This window comes from Trachurus trachurus (assembly GCF_905171665.1).
Source record: "Trachurus trachurus genome assembly, chromosome: 9".
Lineage (NCBI taxonomy): Eukaryota > Metazoa > Chordata > Actinopteri > Carangiformes > Carangidae > Trachurus > Trachurus trachurus.
In genome coordinates, this window is record NC_139895.1 from 26,772,036 (window position 1) to 26,784,342 (window position 12,307).

General features: G+C 39.7%; 1 protein-coding gene across 1 annotated transcript; it reads left to right on the top strand.

Annotated features, from left to right (window-relative positions):
* Positions 1-1,827: 1,827 nt before the first annotated feature.
* Positions 1,828-6,464, top strand: got1l1 (glutamic-oxaloacetic transaminase 1 like 1; the record flags this gene model as incomplete). The annotated part of the gene is made up of 8 exons (XM_083978389.1): positions 1,828-2,020; positions 2,740-2,921; positions 3,179-3,302; positions 3,832-4,049; positions 4,158-4,308; positions 5,178-5,343; positions 5,580-5,722; positions 6,325-6,464. The coding sequence occupies 8 exons, from the start codon at positions 1,828-1,830 to the stop codon at positions 6,462-6,464; spliced, it is 1,317 nt and encodes a 438-aa protein (XP_083834515.1).
* Positions 6,465-12,307: the final 5,843 nt, after the last annotated feature.

Consider the following 12,307-nt stretch of genomic DNA (forward strand, 5'->3'; position numbering starts at 1 on the left):
AACATCTTGTCCTGAGCAGGGTGGTGCGGCAGTTTTCTTCAGGACAGGCGGGTATTTTCAGAACACAGAGCACTTCAGACAAAGAAAAAGTCCTTTGACACCAGACTTCAGAGCTCACCAGCTAGCAGCCATTTAATCTAATTGAGTCACCAGCACCTTAATTAGATAAAGTATCGTGGATTTGTCCTGATAACATGGTGGCGTGACTAAAGCTCATACCAATGAGTCTAACTTGCAACCTCTGCTGTGGCATGGTCTTCCTCAGTACTCATTTTAATAATAGTATTAGGAATAATAGTAGTAGACATAGCATGAATTAAGAAAAGTCTTTTCCTAAGGACAACAACCCTTGAGTCACAGAATCAACAGTGGCTATTTTAGCTCTGGACTTGTGTTTTGGGGACCATTTTGTTGTTTGCCTGTAATCTGTCTTCCTCCAGTGGACGACTGGGCAAACACAGATAACATGACACTACACAAATAATTCCAACTGTAGCCGCAATGCAGTTTGATGCGGGGAAACACGTCCAGCAATTGACAAATTCATGGTAAAAGGTAAATGTTTCCATCACAGTGAAAGCCAATCTTTTTCTAAGCTCAGCATTTTGTGCCGACATTCAACAAATAGGAAACACACCAGGAAAAATCCATTCACAGAAAAGGGCAAAGAGACAGACGTCCCTACAGACAGCTGTCTTGAATACAATGCTGCCTCTGAGGCAAGTAGTAGGAAAAGATGTAACTCTCTCTGTCCTTTGGCTGGGAAACTGTTTCATACTATAATAGGCAGCTACTACCAAACAGCTCATTCTGTGATCAGAGATCTCGGGGGGAAAATAGTGCATAATACCGGGGATGAAACAAGCTGCAGAAAAGTGTGTCTCTTAAATGGCCCTTTTTTGTTGTTCAAATTACGCTTAGCCAGCTAATTGAGGGGACTAACTGCCTGGTTTGGCCATCTACTGCCATCTAGTGCAGTGATTTGTGATTATCAGCTTCATAAAGCGAACTACAAAGCATTACCTCACTGGTTGCATACTGTAATAGCTGCAAGATGTTTACTTTGATTTCACTTACGGTGAGATTCTCTGCCTCCTCTTCAATCCCCACAAAATAGCTGTCCTTCACTTATCTGCCCAGAAGAACAGCTCCATTTCCCAGAGGATGGATGCAGAGGCACTATAACCTGGAGAGCAAGAGGTGAAGATGAATGTGATTTGGGCACACAGGAACACACAGACACATTTTGTATCATCAGTGGATGTAATTCTAGAGGCACATTTGATCTCTGAAAATGCTAGGGCGTTTAAGAAAAACAAACTATTTTCTGTAGCCTATAGAGATTGAGTAGTGAAAGCCCATAGGAAAAGGTAAAAATACAAAATTTGTTCTGCTAATGTCGATCCCAGTGAACTATAGAAACACTGCTGTAAAATGAAATGCTGCCTCCTGACTCACTTCCTCAATGTGCTTTCATTGATTTAGGGAGGCAACAGGTTTGTTGTGCAACCACACTTTTCTTTCCTTATTCTTTTTTTGATATGTTGTCAGTGTTAAGACAGTGGAGCATCTGAGCCTCATGGCCTCGTCTTGGCCAAAAGACTGATAGCTACTGATCCTTTCATTTCCAGATGGGCCAGTCTATTTGATGATAGCTCGCTGTGATGGTAAAAGTAAACTCACCAGATCCACAAATTAAGGAGTCACAAACTCATCCATCAGCGTTGCCAGGGTGACAGTATCCAAATACGTGCCGTAGCTTAGCAACTAGTGGTCTAAACAAAAGGGCTGACAGCTAGCGGTGTGATTTGGCTGGCTGGGTTCAAGATGAGCCGACCCAGCAGTGGCCATGGTGAAAGAGGGGTCAACCAAAATGAAGACCCGGGTGGGCATCGCTCTGTGTTTACCAATACCCACTCCGCAGCAGCAGCAGCAGCAGCAGAAGCGACTCCTGAAACAAAAGTGTTGTCCGCCTTCAAGAAAGACACTCAGGCCAGGAAAGTCCACCTGGGAGGGAGAGGTGAGTCCGTCTGTCCACCCGCCTCCAGTTATGGCGGCGTTTAATTGTTTGTTTTCTTAAAAGGTCCCACCCGGAAACAGGTCGGAAGGGAGGGGTTTTATACGCGACTCTTAATATGCATATTTTCAGCTTAATAATGTTAATGTTAGACGGTTAAGCTTCAATACACAAATGATTGTCAGAATAAATTACAGCTAGGCCTTCAATCTGTAAAGTGGAATGAAAAATAGCTACAAACTGGTGTTGGTGGTGTTGCTTTCACGGACCATGGACCATGACGACGTTTGGTTAATTAGCTTTAAATCACAAATCAGAGCATGAGACCTAGGTGATGCAGTCACCATTGTGTTGTCCACACTGAAAACGGAATCAAACTGAGGGCCATGGACATTTTATTTTTACATGTAGAGTGAACTACAAATCAATAGATAACGTCAAAGTACTTCTGTTTATGTAGGCTACTATGCTGCAGGATGTGTTCATGGTCAGTGAAAAAATCTAGCAATATACACTTTTTAGATATTAAGATTAAGTTTTAACATTATTATTATTATTATTATTATTATTATTATTATTATTATTATTATTATTATTATTATTATTATTATTATTACCTGTTTTCCCCCACTCTGGATTTCCCTTTCCCTTGATATGTTCATTATTTTTCACCCAGTGCTGTGTTGGATGAGAAAAACATTTTCCATAACTGTCTTTCACAGAGTATTACAGCGAGGAAGGGAAGACCTTTGAATTGCGTCTTGTTGGGAGAATAAAGCAACAGCTGAGCACTGACCCCACTTTTTGCCCAGAGTATCCATCTTCTCAGGGGTTGACAGACTTCACCAGACGAGCTACAGAGGTGGCTTTGGGGAAGAGCTCTCCAGCTATAGTGGAGAACAGGGTAATTTATATATGACCTTTATTTGTAAATAGATTCGAGTTTGTGCAGTAACAGACACAGAGAGATCAGTCATCGAACCAATCAGCCCTGTCATTACCTGGACTGTGCAGATCAGTCTCTAATTATCCTGTCATGTAGGCCTATTTATATCCAGCAGCAACATCAGGATAAATCAATGTAAAATGAGCACCACAGGCGTTCAGCATCGTACATGTGCAACTAACACTTTCATTGGTTTCTCCTGACTGTTGATGCAGGTGTTAGGTGTCCAGACTCCTGGATTTACTGCTGCTGTACGTCTTGGGGCTGAACTCTTGAGACAGTGGTACAATGACAGTAGTGCTTGGAGCGGCCCAGTCTACCTGTCTTTTCCTTGCGATGGTAGGTAAAACCTCACTTCCTTTAAAGAAGGTCTGATGACGCAATCACCAGTTTCTTGGCCTTAAAATGTTGCCGCACGTTGAATTTGACTTGAAGCACCAATAAGGACTTGAGCTGGTAATCTCAGTGCGATGATTACTACAACTACAGTGTCTGACTCTCAATCATACAATATAAACTAGAGGATAACTCCTATATAAGTAACACACACATAAATTACTGATAAAACGGGGAGATTGATTGTATCCAGAGCAATATGATTTTTCAGATTTCAGAGGAATAATGTTGAAAATGAAAAAAAGTGTACAAAAGGCATGTAAAAGACCACATTTCAGACAAGGCACAGATAGAGGTAATATAACTAATTAAAAAACAGAATACCCCCAAACATATACTGTATATAAAAAAGCATGTATTTTCTTACAGGGGTGGCAGTAGCCTATGCTGTAATTACATGTCAGGATATCTTGAGGAGTTTGTTCTGCTTTAGGTGTCTAGTAATAATGTTTGCTCTTGATCCTCCGTGCAGACTCACTGGCCAGTATCTTTCAGGCAGCTGGGATAGAAGATATCCGTGAGTATTATTACTGGGATGACAAGCAGCGCAGCGTTTGTTTGGAGAAGCTTCTGGAGGATCTGGAGAGGGCTCCTGAGCGAAGTGTTGTTGTTCTGTCAGCATCTGCCCACTACCCAACTGGAGCTGATCTCGCTCAAAAACAATGGACTGTGATTACACAACTCATCATGGTAACTAATGCGTGTGTTGATGTTGTTAAACATAGGCTAAAATATTTTTTTATGAGACAAATAGCTCTTTACTCCTGATTAAATCATCATCATTTACTGTTTCAACAGAGGCGTAGGCTTTTCCCTTTCCTCTTGCTGCCTGCTCAAGCACTCTGCTATGGAGATTTAAATCGAGATGCCTGGCCTGTACAGCATTTGGCATCAGAGGGGATGGAGCTCCTTTGTGCTCAGTCGTTCTCCCACTGTTTTGGCCTATACGGTGAGGGCACGGCATTAAAAAAAAAAGAAGAAGACTAATTTCATGTATTTATGATTGTTCACTTCTCACCATGGCCAAAGGTCAAATGAGCCCACATGGCAAACTTATACTATAAATTGTGATGTTGAATCAACACAATGTATAACTGCTCTGCTATTCAAAAAAAAAAATATTGAGTCAATTTGAACTCAATTTTCTTCTCTTTTGTGCAGATATATAGAGTTAGGCAAGAGCAACAATGTGTTTCTGTCAGTCCTAATGACTGTGACCGAAAGTACATACTCATAGCATCAGTGTGGATTCACAGTCACATTTTAGGCTGCCTTTTTTACAGCACATTATGAAAGTAGTCAGACCAATTTTCACATTTTGTTATGTTGCAGACTCTTGCTAAAATCACTAAAAGCACATCATTTTGAGACTAACTTGGAAAATCTGAACGACCGTATTGACATGAGTATCAGAGGCTTTGCCATAAAACATTCTCTTGACTATCTCTGATGTGTCTGCACCTTGATTAGATCCACCTGTGGTAAATTGAATTGATATTCTGCTATTAGACATAACAAAATGTGCCTGAAAGAATACTTTCTGACTGCACTTTTCTCTTTTGAGAGCTTTGTCTAATCATCACATACTGTAACTCATTGTGTGTCAGCTGTCATCACTTTACTTGTTTCTCTATGATCTGGTTTATATTCACTCACGCCCAGAGGCAAGTAGCACATTTTTATTTTCTCATTCAAATCTGCTTCTTGCCAACTTATTTTCATTAGTGATGTTGATTTAGTCAGTACGTATAAATTGCATAGCTATCACAGGAACACAGTTTGTCTTTATCAGGCTCACCTTCTCCTTCCCTTCACTAGGTGAGGCTGTAGGACTCCTCCTGTGTGTCTTAAAGCAGAACTCCCTCCTGTTGTCGGTGCAGTCTGAAGCTGACAGAATAGTCAAATCACTGTGGGCGAGGCCGTCCGTTGGGGGAGCCTGTGTCGTTGCCACAGTGCTCAGTAACCCTGGCCATCTTGTTGAGTGGTACGTCATGTTCTAAATGAATAAGTTGGTATTTAAAGAATGTGGCTTGTACAGTAGCATTGCTACTGTATCTGTAGATGTCTCTAATGATTGCTGGACTGTCCGGGCAACTCTGAATAGACAGTGTCATCATAGGCATTTGTTTGTACAAGAGACATTTTCACCCTTTGCACCCAGGAATAAAATGATGTATTATTTCCCAATATTTCCCAGTAATTGTGTTCTCTGTTTCCCAGGCAAAGTGAAGTTATGCGAATGGTTGAGAGGTGTAAGGTGATCAGGTGTGTTTTGAAAGAAAAGCTCAGACTCCTGGGCACCCCAGGCTGCTGGGATCATCTCACCCAACAAGGTGGACTCTTCTGTTGTACTGGTTTGAATGGTGAGGAGCAAACAGCACAGTTTCACTTTGATATTTTATAATAATCTACAGCAAATGATTCACTGTAAAATCCACTTAGTGTATATAAGAGCATGAACGGACACTCACAGATGTTCATAATTAGTTTTCTTGTCTCTTGCTTCTTCGTTCTCCTGTATAATCGTCTACACTGATAATTGGATTTTTTGTGTGCATTTTTATAGATTCATCAATTTGAATGCATTGCCTGTCCTACTAACTGTGTTTAAGAATGCAATTATTGCACTTGGTAATTGCACTTCATACATAGTTCCAAGTTTTGGGGGGCTAACTTTCTGGCTGTGCAATCAGTGGACTTAACCTCAATCAATGTTCATTAAAATAATATTAAGGATTTTTTCCTTCAAAGGGATTTGCAGGCAATGTATTTTTAACAATAAGTTTTAAAGTATGATGATTTAACATGATTCTTCTTCTTTTCTTTTTTTTTTTTTTTTCCTATTTTCCCATTCTGTTAAATTTCTACCATTATTCTAGGACAAAGTAACAAAGCGATATTATCCTAAATGCTCATGTGCCTTCTCTGCACTTTACTCCCTCTCTCTTTTTTTGATCTGCTAAAGCTCAACAGGTGGAATTTCTTTCAAGGAGCAGACACGTGTACCTCCTTCCCAGTGGCTGTCTAAATGTGAGTGCAATCAACGGCCGTAACCTGGAATATGTAGCCCACTCCATCCATCTGGCCCTGACCACTCCACTCTGACCATGTGGCTTTTGATCACGATCTGAAATCAGTGTCACAGGAGCTTTTCAGCCTCACTGAAAAACATTCATAGATCACATTGAAATATTCTGTGTCCCGTGAAATACTAGTGCAGGTGCAGCTACAAATACAATACAATACAAATGTATTTATTAAGCACATTTAAAACAACAGTGTCGACCAAAGTGCTGTACAACAATAAGCATTAAAAAATACAAAATACAGACAGTTAACACAGATTAAGAACACAAAAAGACCACAAAGCAACCCGTTATCAGACAGAGACTTTGAAGGCCAGGGAGAACAGATGGGTTTTTAAATGAAACTTAAAAACAGACAGTGTGGGGCCAGTCTAATCTGGTGGGGAAGGTCATTCCAGAGTTTGGGGGCAACAACAGCAAAGGCTCTGTCACCCCTCTACTTTAGGAAACACAGGGGTGCAGAAGACCAGACAGGTAAGAGGGGGCCAAACCATTAAGAGCCTTAAAAGTAAACAATCAAATCTTAAAATGAATCCTAAAAGATACAGGGAGCCAGTGTAATATAAGATATAAGTCCAGGCATGAGTAACAGAGACAATAACCATGTCATTTCAGGTCTCACACACGAGTAAGGATGTGTTTTTCTCTCCTAGGTGCAGTGCAGTGATCCTTTTGTTAAAATTCTGCTGGTTGTTAAAATTTATATAATCTCATTAAGCACTGCTTTGGTGATTATGTTCTGGAGACAAGACGCAAAACAAAACAAAATCAGTAAACCGACACCTCTAAAGATCATGAGCAGCATGTTTAATCTGTTTAGTTTAATCCATACAAAACCTTGTGAAAAAATAGTAAGAATATCACTTTGCAACTGCCATTCCTGCTAGTAGCTAGTTTACCCACCCGTGTCAGGTTTTGGTTGAGAACAGGGTCGAACCCATTGACCTGTACAGATGTGCATCACTTGCATCAAATTTTCAGCTGAATTAAAGCAGAAGTAAGCGATATTTTTGTGTTAATATAAGTCTTAAATAGTTATATCTTCCGACAGCAATCACTTACATAGAGTGTTTGGTCTGAAACACGGGTCTGTCAGTCACTCTGCTCTGCTGCAAGCCGAGGAGAAGACTTTTCTTGTATCCTACAAATTTTATCCAATGAGGAGAGAGAACGGCATGAAGGGCTGTGTGTGCAGCCAAGGGATGCGCGTGAATGTGGTGACGTAAGGACGAGGACCAATAGATCCATGACGAGGGCGGGGGCTGCTAACTCCATCGGCTGACAAGAAGTTATGGTGCGTTCAAGGCAACCCGTAACTCGTGTTTTTCCGACCTGTGAAGTCGTACCAGTTCGATCTGGTACGAGTTCACGGGTCGGAAGTTACGAGTGGCCGTTATAGTGCACTTTCACAGGTAAAACAGGTGCAACAGGTCGGAAAAACACGAGTTACGGCCTTACGGGTTGCCTGGAACGCTACAAAGTCGTAAGTCGTGACGTGAAGCTGTAACTTACAGTTTCACAAGCCTGCCTGGAACGCAGCATTAGCCCAAACGACCGGATCGCTTACTTCTGCTTTAAATTTATGCTATGTTAAGATCACATGCTGCTGCTGTAGCATATTAAACAGACAAATAGAGTGGTAACAATCTTCTCATCAAACCCCCTGCAGGAAAGTCATTATACCAGTACTGTACCTATATAACCATGTGTCAAATGTACTGTAGTGGAGATACTGTATATGTGTAATTAATGGGTGTGAGTCTTCCTGTACTTTAATGAAGTCTTCAGTGAGGGTCTCTAGTTTGATGTTTGTAAAAGGGCACAGTATATGTGGCTACATATACTGGACAGTAGAGACATGATCTGTAGATGATATTAGATGAACCAAGAGCTTGTTTGTGGCCCAGAGGAAGCCTGGAGGGAAAAGCCTCAGGTAAGCAGTCATATACAGTACTGCATTCAAAACAGAAAACATGCTTCGCAATTTCCTTTGAGTTACTGTGTGCAACAGTAGTCAGAAAAATAGATCACAAATGTACTGAAAATACACGGTCTGTACACAGTAGTTAATAATTCAACTGTGCCCGCTAAGTAAACAACCTTGACCAAAACATCATCACAAATGTCTATGCTTCTTTCAAGTGATTTTGATGCATTCTTGTGAAAACATGAACCATTTTCCAGCCAGAGACTTGATGCATTTCTTTGCTTTTTCTTGTTTCCTTTCAAACATCACTGTCAATATACTGTACATGTATGACCACTGTGTCTTAGATATTACACATCAGCCAGATTCATTCTGCACTTTTAGTAACCGTGATTCAGATCTGACTAACACCAAACTATTCTTAATTGGAGCACTAAAATAAATAAAGATTGGGTCTTTATTGAGTGAGTTACCTTTCATCTAAATATATATTTTTTTATTTCTATTGAATTATTTGAGATCTTTCCAAATAATATTTTTGGGAGGATTTCCTTTTCACTCAGCTAAGAAACATTTTCAAACACTGTGAATACTTCATAGAGTGAATGATTGTGCATCTGGAAACATCATTAAGAAATCCTCTAATCTTTTGTGCACCTGTGTGTGGCAGTAATGCAGCATTACAAAACTAGCATTATTTCTTATTTAGTTTTAGAAAAACACTATGTTTTAAAAGAAACAAAACATGATCATCTGACTAACTTTATATTGTCCGGAGCCCTCTTTTCATTTGTAGATCAGCCAGTAATGTCACTGCATGATGTTTAGTTCTGGGAAACAGGTGGCGACAAGGTATTTAATGGAGGCAGTGTGCTCGCTCTTTTCATTTCAGTGACCTAAGGTGAACAAAGAGGATAATCAACATCCACCATCATACAGGCTCGGAGCCATTAGACGCTGTCTGGAGCGCTTTGATTTGCATCTGAGCATACTTACATGTACACAGTGTTAGTCACATCACAGGTTTCAAGTTTGGATAAGTTGTTGACACACATCCCATTATTTCACCTTTAGTTATCCCTGCATGCATGAATAAAGACAGCAATCTAAATACAAATATTACCATGGAAACTGAACTAACTAGGACTGTAAACAGGGGAGAGATACTGCTTGCCTTTTGGTTATAACATAAATATTTCCAGGAAATCTTACAATATGTTATATGAATCCAGAGAGCATTGTGGCGTACTATTGATTTAAATCAGTTAATGATTTTTCAAAACCACCTACTAACCAAGTTTCTACATCATACTTACTTCAGAGGATAAATGAAGCAAAAAGAAAAAGAAAAACGCAATTTCCCCCCAAAAAACTCCTCTAGAAAGTAAGAGAAATATCACAATGAACAGCAGGCTGAGCAATAGGCTACAAAGCCCTTGAGTGGCATGGACAATGGAAACATTTTCCACAGGCAAGATCGTTTTTGTCACAATTACATAAATGAATGAATAGAATCACATGTGTGTCTGTAAAATGACAGAAGTAATTGATTTCCAGTGTCAGGAAAATTAACTCTGTCCCTGGGCTTTTTGCAAAATGTTCGACTGAGAGCTTGTTCAGCAGCATCTTATGAAGTGTCTGCTATTGACCTTTAGTAAAGGACCATTCGGCTTCATTGAAGCTCACCTGAAGAATCTAAGGAGAGCTGAAATAGTCTTTTCAACAATGACAGAGTAGGTGCTGTCTTGCTGTAAATTTCCTCTGTCATGTTATCTTGTGTTAGCCTACTTGCTTCATAAAAGAAATTCTTTCTCTATCATTAATATTTCCACAAAGTTTTTGAAGAAGACTTTGGTTCAGACAAGAGATAAATTTACACCTTCCTGGACTGATTTCTGGACTTAAATGACATATGAAACAATTCAGGGAGAAAGTTAAAGTGTAAACTGTCATTTGAATTTCAGAATGTATTTCTACATATTTTCTGATCAGTTTTGACATCTTACAATAGCTCTAAGTATAAATTCTGCCTTAACAGATCCTGCTGACAGGGGACTGAGCTGTGAGTGGCTGCATGACACGGGAAGAGTGGAGAGAGTTAACCTCTGTTGAATACAACCAACTTTAAATGAATGCACCGACGCATCAGACACACTGGGAATACAACTTCCACTGCATACGCCATGTCCAAATCTCCTGCTCATCTGGCTTCACACCAGGCTATTGATTCAGAATCAGTCCACTGATTCCTGCATGTTGCATTGATTGTTTGGTCTGTGGCTGCTGCTGGCTTGTTTTAGACAAACAGAGCCAGTTTAAGGTGAAACACCACCTACAGAGTCTCCTCACAAAAGGCCACTCAACATTCACACATCACAGCGTGTCATCTCCTTATCAGTCTGCCCCTCAGCCCCTTTTACAAATATTTGTGACCGGTGGAGGGTGACAGTTCAAACAACCACTGTGGCCATGACCTCTGCTGCAATAATCAGAGACAGACAGCATAAAAACCTATCACTGACACTGTATCTACAACACACAAGACCTCATTGTTGTTCTGTATTTCTCTGTCTGAAAAACTAAGCTTCATCAGTGAGGGATACGTTGTTCTGATGAGCACACATGGAGAGGAAATAAATGCAGAAAGAAAAAAGTAGCAAACTCAACTCTCTTTACTCTGTCACGATGATAACTCGTGCAAGAGAATTGAACCTGAATTGAGGCTGTCAGGATAAATTATCATCCTCGTCTCAGAAGCGTCTTCATACATCACAACATCAGTCAAGTTTAAGGCACACATATATATTTATATATAAAATATAGATCGAGCCGGTCTCGTCAGCCTGGCTCCACCTGTTGATCGCCTGGCAACAAGCGAGTTATATCTCTTAACGAGTCGACGACTGTCACATCAGTAATTACAAAACAAATCAATACTGGTACATGGAGTGAATATAAGTTCAGCGTGTTGATGCGTGGCTTCAATGCTGCTCCGCGTCCCTTTTGTGTGAGAGAGGCGCGCATCTCTCCAGAGGCGCACAGAGACTCGGCGCCAGATCTCTCCTGCATTGATATCCTGTCGCTGAAAACTGAGGACAACAAATACGGTAGGTGTGCGATTTTATTTTTTCTTTAATTCCTGATGCGAGATTGGCGTGCGAGGTAAATAGCCTATAGTTAAGCCCAACTAAAAGTCAGCACAGTCAGCAACCATTTGAAGAGAAAAGACAAAAATGTAAATGATGCAAACATGCATCAATTCTGTGCCACTGCAAACTATTTAAAATTATTTTTTCCTCTGAGAATTCTTAAAAGTTTGTCCAGGTTGTAATTATGAAGGATTATTGATGTGTCGATATATGACCTTGGTACGTTCAGAACAGACTTTTTTCTGTAGTTTCTCTTTTGGCATCGCAGGTTGATATTTTTAATGCCTTATAATATAATGTCCCTCATGCTTACTGTCTCAGTATATATTCATTCTTCTGGGCAGAAGGGATACAGCAGTGTAACAAAACAAAAAAAAATCCTCTAGATGCTGTTATGTCTGCGTGATACCAGAGGACGTCTCAGGCTTTAATTATGGGTTTTGATTATGATTTGATTATTCTGAAATCACAATATTCTATCAATACTATTCTTTGTTTTTATTTGGTGAACACTTACCCCTAAGATTAATGTTTTATTATTATTATTATTATTATTATTATTATTATTATTATTATTATTATTATTATTATTATTATTATTATTATATTTTAAATCACTTTCCATTTGAACACTACTTTTGAACTTGACTAGAATTATTAACAAAATCAAGTTTTTGCCCCATATGTTACTGCTGAGTGACTACATTATACCCACAGTGTTCATTATGTTGTTGTCATGCTGTTATATTGCCATATTGTATCTTTTGAAATGAAGTTATGTGGTTG